The 13,089-nt window shown below is 43.2% G+C and overlaps 1 protein-coding gene across 12 annotated transcripts in view; it reads right to left on the bottom strand.

Moving 5' to 3' along the window:
• JMJD1C (jumonji domain containing 1C) overlaps window positions 1–13,089 on the bottom strand; it is a 166,902-nt gene that overhangs the window by 17,333 nt on the left and 136,480 nt on the right. For all 12 annotated transcript variants that reach the window (XR_008467063.1, XM_054206128.1, XM_054206133.1 and 9 more), the window contains 5 exons: window positions 11,423–11,595; window positions 7,984–10,193; window positions 4,814–5,015; window positions 2,857–3,071; window positions 1,682–1,834 (listed from right to left, as the gene is read on the bottom strand). Coding sequence is in view for 11 of the 12 variants with exons in the window: in XM_054206128.1 (XP_054062103.1) it covers window positions 1,682–1,834; window positions 2,857–3,071; window positions 4,814–5,015; window positions 7,984–10,193; window positions 11,423–11,595 (2,953 nt within the window). In the remaining variant the exon portion in view is untranslated. The remainder of the gene's footprint in view (window positions 1–1,681; window positions 1,835–2,856; window positions 3,072–4,813; window positions 5,016–7,983; window positions 10,194–11,422; window positions 11,596–13,089) is intronic.

Here is a 13,089-nt window from a genome sequence, read left to right as displayed (position 1 = left end):
CCTAGATCTACTTAATGTATTGTATCACTGAAATGCCATAACATGGCATTCCACTTGATGGTGCCATGAACTGTCTGAAGGTAACAATGGATGCACATTCATTCATTCATGTAGTAAAGTTATGAGAGAAGTTTTTGATGAATATCTTAACATGGAATATTTAAACCTCTAACATTCCTGCTGAAGCAGGGGGAAACCAGTGTATTCTCTGTTACATTTAGCAACTGTAAAAACAACTACCGGTTCCAGGAAAAATGGTGTAATATAAAGTGCTATTATATAGAGATGGGTGGGTGGTTCTGAACTTTTTGAGTGCCAAAGGAGAGATATAGTTCACACGAATCCTACAGCATCATTAGATGCCGCAGAGAGGGAAGCTATCAGACTTCTGCATTCACAGGTAATGTTGTGATGAACAGTAAGGAGAAAGTCTTCCCCATTAGAAGACTGAAAAGAAGTCTGCTTCTGTATACTGCTTTTTTAAGCCTTGAAGACATTTTACTAAAACTTTCCTGGCTGGTTAACACACACACTATAAAAAGCCTCTGACTGCATGTTCCCACTAGGGTAAATAATGTTCAGCGTATATCCCAAGCCACGTCAGATGGATGCACGCACATGCGCACACACAGACTTAAGCCAGTTAAGAGCTGCTGAAGCAACCTCCAGCATTAAAGCATTAACGGCTGTTCTGGGTGTTGGAAAACACCAATATTAGTTCCCTAGAAACTTCAGGCTTTGATGGAAGTCTCTGGGAACATCCTATAACCGCAGTGTAGGAGGCCTCTCCCTGAAAGCCAAGGACAAAGTGGATGAGTCTCTCCATTTAGCAAAGGCTTGTCATCTAACAGTTAAACTTTATTTTACTAACATTTCACATCTGTGACATGCTGCTATGACAAACATGGAAATGCTTTTCAAAACAGCATTATACTTGAATCAGTTGCTGGCGTAGCATTTGACCGCAGGACTGTGCCATGGCACAATGCCTGCCACCCAGGGAAAGGCAGTCCTTTCCAACACGCAGCCTGAGCACCAGTGTCACAGCCGAGGCTGAATGACCCGATCAATCTTCCAAGCCATTCCCCCTTTCAACTGCAACCAGGCTGGCTCACTCAGAAATTGCAGGTTTGCAAGTCACCCCTCTTGTACTTCACTACAGACTAAACTAGACCTTGCCATTAAAGCACAGGGATTAGATTAAACCGAGTGTGTGTGTAGGCGGCTGCATTGTGAAACCTCCGTTAACACTCATTTTAAATACTAAGTGAGGTATTTTTCTCCATCTCTTTCTTTTTTATAAGAAAAAAGTAGGCTGATAATGTTAATATGACAAACAATGTACTTCTGAAGGGAGGCAAATCTTAACAGCAATGAGTTACCATAAAGCACGGAGGTGTTATGGAGTGCCAGTCCCACAGCTGAAGGTTTAACCTTGAGGGACGAGGCACAAGCAATCCAAGCCAATCTACACAAAATAGCTCGCACAGCACTTGCTTTCTGAATGACTGATTCTACATCTACTGACAAAAAAGGAGGCGAAAAAGATCTAAGAGAAACCAAAACACATCAAGCAGTAATTTAACACTTTACAGAAAGGCAGTTACACTAGTGGATGAGCAGCTCTACAACAAACGAGAATAAACAGCTTACACAATACTCTAGCTCATAAAGAACTGACCTCTAGAACTTTTTCTTTCCTTTGCCTTGTAACAATCTAGGCAGACCACAAATCCACATTTTTGGCAGACCCAATGAATGTTAAATAATGTGGCTTCACATGCATCACACATCTCACGGACTCCTCTCACTGCTCTCTTCCATGCAATTTTGGCTGAAATACAAAATAAGCAGAATAAAAGGACTAAAATTTAAATGCAAAGCACAGAATTAATAGTCTTTATAGATGAAGCATTCGTAATTTTTCCCCTCAGACCCAACTGGGCGTGGGGAGAGGAAAGTCATCCTTCGTAAACAGACCATCAACATCTACCCCCTTATTTGCATTACACAGCATCCCCATCAAAGCTACTAGCAATATAAAGAAATTAACGCATCCAAAAAACACAGACTGAAGTAATACAGAAAGAATATTCCCACTCTACATGAGCGGGCTGCAACTACAAGGAACTTCTTTAACATATACTTTTAACTCCATGCCACAAAGAGAGCTGGGTTTTTCACGGGACTGCCTACGGGACACGTTTAATCTCAAGGGCAGCCGAGCGGGTGAGGTGGACGGTTAAAGTCAGCAGGAGGGGAGGGAGGCGCCTGTCCTGGAGACCTGGCTAGTACTTCTGCTTCCTGCCCCACCTCCTCCTCCTATTGCCTGGAATTACTGAGCCACCAGCCCATTTCCAGCCTGTGCCCATCTGCCACGGGCCAGAAGGACAGACTAACTGCGGCTTCAGTGGGGAGGAGGCGACGGCATTAGCACATGCTCCGAGGGGCCCACGATGTCACATTAGTCTCCTTTGTTTTGGGAAGGAGACACGTCAGAAACACGTCTGTTGGCAGGAATCGGTACCTGGCTCGCTGCAGGCCTTGGCTTGGAGCTGGCCTCTCTGGCTGGAGAGCTGGAGGCCAAGCTGGGAACCGAGGCTGCTCCAAACCCAACAGCAGCCTGGCCCCAGCCCTGGCTCAGCACAGCCACCAGCGCAGGGAGGGGGAACGGGCTGGCCCACTGAGCAAGGTCCCTGCCCCTTCCCGATACTCCCTCTTACAAAAGAGCCTAGGAAAATCCAACACGACAGTCCGGGGCAGTGAGCTGCTCGAAAGGAAGCGATGGGTCATGATGAACGCAAACAACTCGAGTGAAAACTGCGGAACGCTGGAGAGCTTTTCAGATTTCCTTACCGTCTTTTTTCACCCAGGACATGGCTGTTTTCTCAGATGTTACTAACTGACAAAATTTATCACCTATGATATCTAGGATGTATTTAGAAGTTTCTAGGTCCAGCTCATCATCTTCGTAGTTTTCATGCGTCCATAAACTCAGTGCTTCATCATCATATTGATCAGGAGAGGAAAAACCATCTATCCTAACCACTCCGTTCTTACTAAAAGATAACCTAAAAATGAAAACAGGCAGTTTAACTGCATATATTGTTATATTCTGTGTATTATATAGATTACAATTTACTTGCTAGTTTACCTTAGTGCTTATGTCTTACAACAAGTAGCTTTTCTTTACCTTCTTTAGCATCCTGCCATATTTTTTAATTTAAAATAAATCCTGCTGCCAAAAATGGTTTTAAAACAAACGGTAAGGAAGCATTAAACCTAAACCTATTTTTTTGGCACTTTTTGCATTCATTTTACTCATCATTCCCTCTCTGTAACATTTACTACTGCTTTAAAATTGCAGACAGGAAAATCCTCTTCTCTTTTTTTTTTGGCCAAAGTTTGGTTCCACCTATTCCTCACCTTTAATTTTTGGAGCGTCTGTGACAGCAGTCACTCGGTCTGACTCATATTTTATAGACCTTTATAACCTACTGCTCTCATACTCAGAAAACAGGACTTCAAACACTGTATTTAAGTCCTTCTAGGCAGAACGAATCACCAATACATGATAAAGTTTTGTATCTGCTGATTTCTGACCTTTAAAATAACTACAGGCTTTCCTGTTACCCTACTTGATACCATTCCACTAACCCTGGCTATATTTAGCCTATTCTTAAGCAGTAACAATTAATTATTCCATCTTGCATAACATAGGGTAATTCATCATACGTATACAATTATCATAACAGTTAAGGAATTTTACAGCAACACCAGGAAAACAGTCCTGAATTCAGAACTAAGTACCATAAATGATATTTAGATATGTATTCAATGAACAAGAAATGATGAATTTTCAGTTACATCAACTTTCAGCAGTAGTGCAAGCTTCGTTTACAGTTCAATCCCTACTGTTTAAACACAATAATTAAACTGCCGTAAAACATATCACAATATATTCAAAACATTCAAATTTTGTAATTCCATAACTGTGTTTTACAATGTTGGCAAAACCTTATCACTGATGTTCTCTCCTTTATATAGGAGGAAAAAGCCCAAGATTCTGACGCTGTCACATTAGGAAGCAAATATTCTTACATAGACTGTATTCCCAGTCCAGTCCTGAAACAATTCCTGTAGGAGTACCAAGTCTTGTAACTAAAGCTTCTTTATAAAAAATTAAACCCAATCTAGGGAACAACTTCCTGTCCAAAATGAGTTGGATGTATACTGACAACACAGCCCACACACAAATTAAAGCTGTTTTATTCTGTCTCGATAGCTGTGCTGCCTGCACCTCATACACTAGGCTGCATCCTGGGAAATTTTCTTCCCGGCTTGTGAGTTTTCCTTGATTGGACATTAATTGTGGAAAAGGAGGTCACAACTCCTCTGTCCTTAGAAAACTCCCAGAAAACCTTGAGCAGCATTCCCACCATATACTGGCATAAGAACAATTACAAGTGAGCGCAACTCTGCGGTTGTACAACTTGTCCAGAATAACTGAAGCTTGCCTTTTGAAAATCCCACTTCAAATGTCAGACACCTGTGTAACGGTGATGTGCTGTGTTTTCTGCTTGCCTAAGGTACACTGGGCAGCTGTTCTGATGTCTTTGCTATAAAGCTTTAAACAGCAATGAAGTCAATCCACAAAAGAAATACAAATGTAAATACTATTAAATTAGACGGTGTCTTTTATCAGGCAGACTGACTGAGCCAGCAAAATCAGACAAGCTTTCAAGCATGCAACTCCTTTGTATTATTTTTAAAAGTTAAAACACCACATTATCAGGAAAATGGCTGTACTTACCGCCGAAAGTAGTAAAATCTACAAAATACTGGTGAGTGAGTTGGTTCTTCTCCTTTCTTACTTCTTATTAACCTACATTCTCTGCATTTTTGCAAATTTGGTCCTATTTCAGAGCAAGAATCATCCTGCAAGAAGGACTCTCCCGTTTGCTTCAGCTTCTTTACTTTGCGCCAGTCTTTTAACACTGAGCGAGGTATACCAGCTGCAAAAGTAAGGGAGTTTCAGGTGAGGTACTGGCAGCCCTTATTTGCAGAACGCAGCCAGACCGGTCAGAACTCAACATTTCTGAAAGTACATTTGTTACCTGCATAACATGTTTTATTATTACTTCCATTTGTCCGTCTGTCAGCACTGAAGTTTAGAAAGCATAGCTACTGATTAGACTTACATAGGCAGGAGCAGAGTTAACAACTACTTGCTGAGTTACTAGGAATATCTAGGACACTCTATTTTCTCTTAAATTGGGTGTATCGTTCACCAAATAGTCCACTAAAACCATATTCAGAGCTTCATTCTTACAAAACAGGCAAAGGAATACAATACCCCAAAAAAGAAAGGTCTGAATTCTGTTTCAAGATGTACGCAAAAGAGGCAACAATTTAATGAATGAAAGCAGAGCTTAAAAAAAAAAATCCTACATCTTAAAAATTTATTTTTGCTGAGGGTTACAGATATGATTACAGAAGAGCAACTCTATTCACATGTAACTCATCTGAATTTAATGTAAAATATCCGGCTAAGGAAGAAGAGAATCCATTTACTCTCTGTCAAGTTTGCTGGCTTTGCAAGGCTAAGCAGTAGAATTCTGTTTTTTGATAGGAAAGTCAGACGACCTGACACTGAGTAACATGAGAAGCAAATGTGCAATTTTCACATACACATTTTGAAACTGAACCCTGTTGTTATTTAGCCAGGCTTTCATTTTAACGACTTTTAAAAGTGGCACCAGTTTTATCTGCAGATAGATAGAAGTATCTGTCATTTCATCTACCACTACTCTTGAAAGTTCACGTCCTGTAAACAGGGATCTAATGTGGGATGACAGAGAGGTCAGGGTGCTGCTACCTTTGGACTTGGTACCTGGGTTCAGATCTGTATTTTGCCAGAGATGACTTGTGCAAACTTTGCAAGTGACAGACTGCCTATGCCTCAGTTCACAGCCTACAAAACCTACTCCCAACTCATCCAAGCACTATGATGGTAACTGGATTAAAACCTGAGAGCAGAAAAGGCCAAAGTACAGGTTTGCTAGTCCAAAATAATGTTTTCTGCCTTGGAACCAGAGATCCTGGATGTCATCTGGGAGCTGCTAGACTTCAAGCTCTTCAAGAACTTGGAAGACCCCCAATGCTTGCAGGACTGTAAAATGCCTTGCTTTGCAGGAGGAAGCCTTGCAGCCTGGAGCTCCGAGCGCTCTGGCTGGCGCACAGGCTCCTGGGGCTTTCCGAAATGGCATCGGGACAAAGCAGTTTTCAACCCTGGCAGTATCCAGACACCACCCACGTTGAGAAACTGCCACTGAGCCCCAGATCCTGAAGCACAGTTATCTTCAGCCACCTATGGGGAGCCCAGGCAGTTGTCCCATGGGGGCCTGTTCTTTCCTGAAAGCTCCTCAAGGTTGACTCTGTTTTTGTATAAATCTTTGTGGAAAAGCCCTTTTCGTAAGAAAATCTCTGACCAGCGCGCTCTCAGAAATTATAGCAAAGCTCCTCCAAGATAAACTCACAGGAGTTATCAAAAACGCCTATCTGTTGAATGGGTCAAGTAAGAGAAATGAACAGAAAGAGCTCAGGCCTATTAAGATTTCGAGAGAGGATGGCAAGTTGCTACCACAGGACAGACCCAATCTGTTCATGCTCAGGACACACGCTGAGTGACTCCCAACAGAATGTAATACCAACTCCTACACCTTTCCCGACCTAAATTCCATGAAACAGCTCCATAATGTATTATCATATCCCACTTTTATACTGAGGTACCACTAGCCAAAACAAGAAGTCACTGTTTTCCATTAACTTAGGTAAGCGATCCTTCTACAACAAACTCACAAAGAAATCTTTTGCAACAACACAAAGGTCATAAAGACCTAACATGTTACAGGTATATATTTACAGTTTACTTTAAGAACTGAAACTGAGGAAGACTTTATTATAGTCATGTTCTCCTTGATCTTCCCTTTAGTCGGTGGAGAAGAAAAAAAAAAAAGTAATATTACTATCCCTGGACCCAAGCCAGAATACCTCAGACAGATTGCAACACTTCCAGCACCCAGTACAACTTAGGGATCAAGCATTCTCAGATTCCAGAAGAGTAACTTTATAACGCTAGGCAGCATAAAGCCAGAAAATGTAATTACAGAGAGCAGTACTCATTTTCATACTACCTATACTTAAAAATTCTTGCGAAAAGTACTCTAATGTTAGACTTCCTCATACTCAACCAGAACAAAGACAAAAGAATAGTCCTTGGAGAAAAATAAATTGGGATAAAAAATAAGATAATAAAATCCCTCATGTTGGCAGACCAGTTTTTCTTTTCAGATAAATCTAGCTACAATCTGCTACATGCTATAATACTACATTTAAATTGAAATTTGTATTTCCCTAAATTTCTTTATTCCTTAAACAAGAGGTATGTTAACACCATGTAATACACATGCTAGTTAGGAGTGTGAAATGACTCTCCCTCAAACCTTTCATTAAATTAACCAAATCGTAACAGAGTGGCATCAGGCTCTCAAGGAACTGCCTCTGGCTTCCTGATCAAAGGATGAATTAAAGTTCAACAATAGAGACTCTCCCCCTCCAGTAGTGCCCTAAAAATAAATGCATTAGATCTTTAAAAAATAAAAAGAAAAGAAAAAAAATCAATACAAGTGGCACAGCTACATGCACCAGTCTGTTGAATTCTGACGGACGGTGTAAACCAGTTTGTTTACTGCTTATTTTTAGGCCAAGAACCAGTTTGTTAACACGTATATACAAAATGCTGAATTTCCTAAACCAGGATATTTCAAATGGCCTCAAGACAAATAAATCTGGACCTACTCATTTACACAAGCAGACTTTTTAACTCCTTTCCCAGCTATCGTGCATGACAAACCCTCCGGGATTAACACTCTTGAGACTTCACATTAGTCTGCCTCTTCCAAATCAGATTAATATACTCACTGCTGTTACTGCCACTCTGTAACTTCAGCTTGCTTTTTTCTTTGGCACTCCTGCTAAGAACACCATTCGGTTTTACTTCTTCCTCTGTATCGCCCTTTTTTTTCTGCAAATCATTTTGTTTCTTTTTGTAAGTTGGCTTGGGCTGCCGTTTAGTCCTTTGCTCTGACTTGCTCTCGCTTTCATCAGAGTCTCCGCTTTCAGAGCCAGACTCGTAAGTTCGTTTTGCTTTTCTCCTAGGGTGCTTATCTTCCTTCGCGAACTTATCTGCCAAGATTTTACTATCTATGTTATTTTGCAAATCATTTGATGTAGAAGCTATCAAATTGACAGTACATGGCTTAATAATTTCTGAGACACTGTTCCCTGAATTCTCTTTTTTATTAGTGTTTTTATCTTCCTCCGAATGTCTTGTTAGCCAAGCCTTTTTCAGTTTAGTGTGGTAGTTTGGCTGACTCGTCTGGGAAGTTTGCCCACTGCCTACAGAGTTCGCTTTGTTTATTGTATTACAGACGATAGTACTGTCTAGGGAGAGAGAGGTTGAAAATGTCTGATTTTTCACAGAGTTGGACTCCGTCTCACTGGTGTTACTACTTTTAAACTGAGCTGCAGCCAAGGCTGCCTTGTGCTTTTTCAAATGGACAAAGTCGGTAGAGGTGGAGAATCCCGAGCTGGGCTGAGCACTATTGCCTGTCTTGCCAGCGGCGGGTGTAACCGGAGCTGGAGTGCTGACCTTGCATTCCTGGGCCTGCGCCACCCCCTGACTCGCGGCTCTCGAGGCCGTACACTCCAGCGGCGCGCAGGCCAACACCGTGTTCGATAAGGAGTACGTCACTTCTGAACTACCCCAGCTCGACACGCTGGTAGTCGTTGCTGCTGATGCGGTGACATCCGTTTTGGTACTGCAGATGATAGTTGTGGTAGGGGTGACAGCGTGCGGAATGCTGCCTTGCGAGACAGCTGGAAATTTCTTTTCATACTGTGTGCGAGCGCTGTCTGAGTTCATATTTGGCAGAATGATTCTTCCAGTCTCCCTGGCTTCCGCTGTTTTCAGGCAATCTGCTTGATTTGTCACAGCTGAAGATCTCTCACTAACCCGATCTTTGGAAGCAGACTGCATTACTGGTACGCTATCGTATTTCGTGCTAGAAGGAGGACGCACAATAACAGATGCTGTAGCGGACTGTGACTTTCCACTCATTCTTTCAACGTGCCAATCCATTTTTTCGTTATTTGGGGCATTATTGGACTTCCATATTTCTGATAAATTCTGTTCAGAAGTGCCCTTGTAAACAGTCTGAGCTTCCTTAGGCTCAGGTACTAAAGTTGGTGGTTTCTGCAACTCCTGTATTTTGCCACCACCAGCATTAACGGGCTGAACGGGAGTTAGAGTCGGAGGTGAAAGGCTGCTATAGCTGCTTTCCTTCTTCTCCAGGTTCTGGTGCACAGGGGGGTGAAACACGGGGGCTCTATGCAAGGCAGGCATACTCCGGAGTGTATTTGAAGACGAGATCGACAACTGAGTAGGGCTCCTGCTGTCACTTCGAAAAGAATTTACAGAGTGAGACTGCACTGACTGTGAAAGCTGCTCAGGTACCTTGCTCGAAGAGCCTTCGCTCTCAGGTTGGTGCTTAATTAACGGTGGAGGTTTTGAAAGAGAAGAAATGTAAGAGGGGAGGGATTGGGGACTAGCTGCTGTTGAAGCACAGTTAGTCTGCTTATCAACATATGCACTTGAAGCTTCCTTTGACGGGTACGATCTTGGTGGTTCATTTACTACACTATTAGACAAGGTGGTGAAATAGTTACTCTGTGGCAAACTCTGTGGAACCGAATGCTTCATTTTGTACAGTTCTGAGACAGAGCGTTCAGCATCTTTGTCATATTTTACTGAATGGCTTTTGGGACTTGAAGATAAGGACGTAACCCTGGAATAGTTCTCTCTCTCTCCCTCCAGTGCCTTTATTTTAGCTGTAAAAGGAGCAACTTCAATACTTTCTTGGAGTATCCGTCTGTGTTCTTCTTTGTATTTGCTCAGTCGCTCCCCAGTCTCCTGTGGTGGCCTTGGCAGCTGGTTCAACATTGGATCTGCAAAATGTCTGTGCATATGGCTCTCCTTTGCTGGCTGCGTTCTGCTTTGCTCTAGCTCCGTCTTTACTGGTGCAGTTGTAACAGAACGTAAAGGTTCAATAAATGCCTTCCTCTCCAGTTCTCTGTTTGGAAAAGGTTAAGCAGACACAAGTTAGTCTGAATGTAGTGCAACGTGCTAAACGGAAGACCTTTCTTCCCATGTTCTGAACAAAGTTATCTATTAACACAAAATAAACGTTTCTTTATATTAGGTACAATTTTCAAAAGTCTTCAGATGACTCAGGAACTCAAGTACCATTCCAAGTCAACAGGGCAGAGTCTGTTTTGCAGCACACTGACAAGTTTTTTTCCATCACAGGCACCCACGTTCACAAATAAACTAGAAGTAAGTGCACCCTCAGCAAGCTTGCCAATGACACCAAGCTGTGTGGCGCGGTCAACACGCTGGAGGGAGGGGATGCCACCCAGAGGGACCCAGAGAGGCTTGAGAGGTGGGCCTGTGCAAACCTCATGAAGTTCAACCAGGCCAAGTACAAGGTCCTGCACCAGGGTCATGGCAATCCAAACACAAATACAGGCTGGGCGGAGAATGGACTGAGAGCAGCCCTGAGGAGAAGGACTTGGGGGTGTTGGTGGATAAGAAGCTCAACATGAGCTGGCAATACGCACTTGCGACCCAGAAAGCCAACTGCATCCTGGGCTGTATCAAAAGAAGCGTGGCCAGCAGGTCAAGGGAGGTGACTCTGCCCCTCTGCTCTGCTCTGGGGAGACCCCACCTGGAGTCCTGCATCAAGCTCTGGGGCCCCCAACGTAACAAGAACATGGACCTGTTGGAGTGGGTCCAGAGGAGGGCCACCAAGATGATCAGAGGGCTGGAGCACCTCTGCTATAAGGACAGGCGGAGAGAGTTGGGGTTGTTCAGCCTGAAGAAGAGAAGGTTCCAGGGAGACTTTATAGCAGCCTTTCAGTACCTAAAGGGGGCCTACAAGAGAGATGGGGAGGGACTCTTTATCGGGGAGTGCAGTGGTAGGACCAGGAGTAATGGTTTTAAACTGGAAGAGCATAGATTTAGTTCAGATATTAGGAAGAAATTCTGTACTGTGAGGGTGGTGAGACACTGGAACAGGCTGCCCAGAGAAGTTGTGGGTGTCCCATCCCCAGAGGCCAGGTTGGATGGGGGTTTGAATAACCTGGTCTAGTGGGAGATGTCCCTGCCCAGGGCAGGGGGATTGGACTAGATGACTTTTAAGGGTCCCTTTCAACCCAAACCTTTCTATGATTCCATGAAGCTAGAAGACAAAATCAGCTGCTGAAATGTACCCTCTCACACACAGTTAAACAGCAAACTTACTCTTTGTGATGCTCTACAATACTTTTGGACAACGGCGGGCTGGAATGCGTTGTCAGTTTGAGAGGTCGAAGGGGATCTGCACTGGACGGTCGCACAGGAATGTGACTCAGTAAACCAAGGCTGTCAGCTGAGGTCACAGGGGTGGGCTGGTGTAACCACGGGCTGGGAGTGTTCTGTTAACACCAACCAAAACAAAAAAATAAAATCAGATTTCAAAACTATCATGGGACCGCAGGAGTTGCTGTATCAAGTCTTACCAATGATGAGAATGAAGTAAAGCATTTCAGCATCAAATCACACACAATAAACTAAATTTAACACTTTAAGTCACTTTTTGATCAACTGGAACATCTGACTATACTTCCCCTGGACTTGCGGCATACGCAATAGTTTACACATGTCAGAAGCATTCTTAGAAGAGTTTAATTTTCAAGTATTCATCATGAATAGATGGCATCTCAAGCTCATCAAAATTAGCAAACCAATGATAGTCTGACAGCACTTAACTTCAGTTACTAGTGAACAGACCATTAGCTCTTCAATTAATTGCAAGTACTTCTTTCAAAAGACAAATACAGTTTAGTATTTCTGGAAAACAATTTCATCTCCAACTTTATAACCAATCTCAATATTAAGGGACAGAAGTATCTCTTTCCGAAACAGTTCCTCTCCTCCCCCCAACCAAACAATGAAGTACGATAATCCTAATTAATCTGCTTTATTTTGCCAGGCATTTTTATTTGGCATAATTTTGTCATCAGCACACTATTAAACCCATAAATGTACACGCCTGCCATACTTTGCAGCATGGCAAACACACAGTACACACAATTTTGTGCTGTGTAACTAAATACTCAACACGTGGGCAATACCAACCTCCTCCCTGACACACACCACAACAGTCTGAATTTATGAAACTGTTTTTTAATTGACTACTTGGGTAAATTTCTATTTTCCTATCTTCTCTGAAACTTGCGTAACAACTCTGCAGAAAAGCCAAAGACCGGTTCTGTCTCTCTCCCCTTTCCCTCTCTCCTCTGAGACCTGCTTAGAAGAAACACGTGCTGAGGAGTGGAGAGGCAGGGCACCCTGTTGTGGTGCTCGAGTGCCAGGGACAAGCCAAGAAGGATTTGGGACAAGAGCGAGCAGAGCTCTCATGTGCACCCCAAAGTCTCTCAGTGCTGCTCTACCCCTAATTCCCGGCACTCTCCAGAACTTCCTCCCCTCCTCCCCAGACCATCCTCCTCTCCTTCTCCCCTGTCTTGGTGACTACCAGTTGAGAACTGCTGCAGCAGAAGGGGAGCCAAGAGCTCTCAGGATACACGCACGCAGCACAGAACAGATCTGCAGGTGCTACAACTTTGAAGTTCTGATTTCTATATTTTTGAATATTTAAAGCAACCGCTTAGGTTTGTGCTAACAGTTTTAGCGCGCACATTTCCTAGCCAAGAGTTCCCACGCTGTGGTGAGTTCCCACGAATAGCCTGTAAGCTGTATTAAAGTATTATGCAAAAAAGACCCGTCACCTTCTCCCTAGAGGAGCCGGGGAACATCTGCTTGACACCAAGCATTGCCCAAACAGCTTCATGACTCCACCTGCAACTATCTACGGCCCAGCCCAAAGACGGAAGTTGCCACAGCCACCTGCGGACGGTAAAAAAAGGTGT

Source organism: Rissa tridactyla, chromosome 6 (assembly GCF_028500815.1).
Source record: "Rissa tridactyla isolate bRisTri1 chromosome 6, bRisTri1.patW.cur.20221130, whole genome shotgun sequence".
Lineage (NCBI taxonomy): Eukaryota > Metazoa > Chordata > Aves > Charadriiformes > Laridae > Rissa > Rissa tridactyla.
The sequence above is the reverse complement of the archived record's forward strand: the minus strand, read 5'-3'. Positions and strand labels throughout refer to the sequence as shown.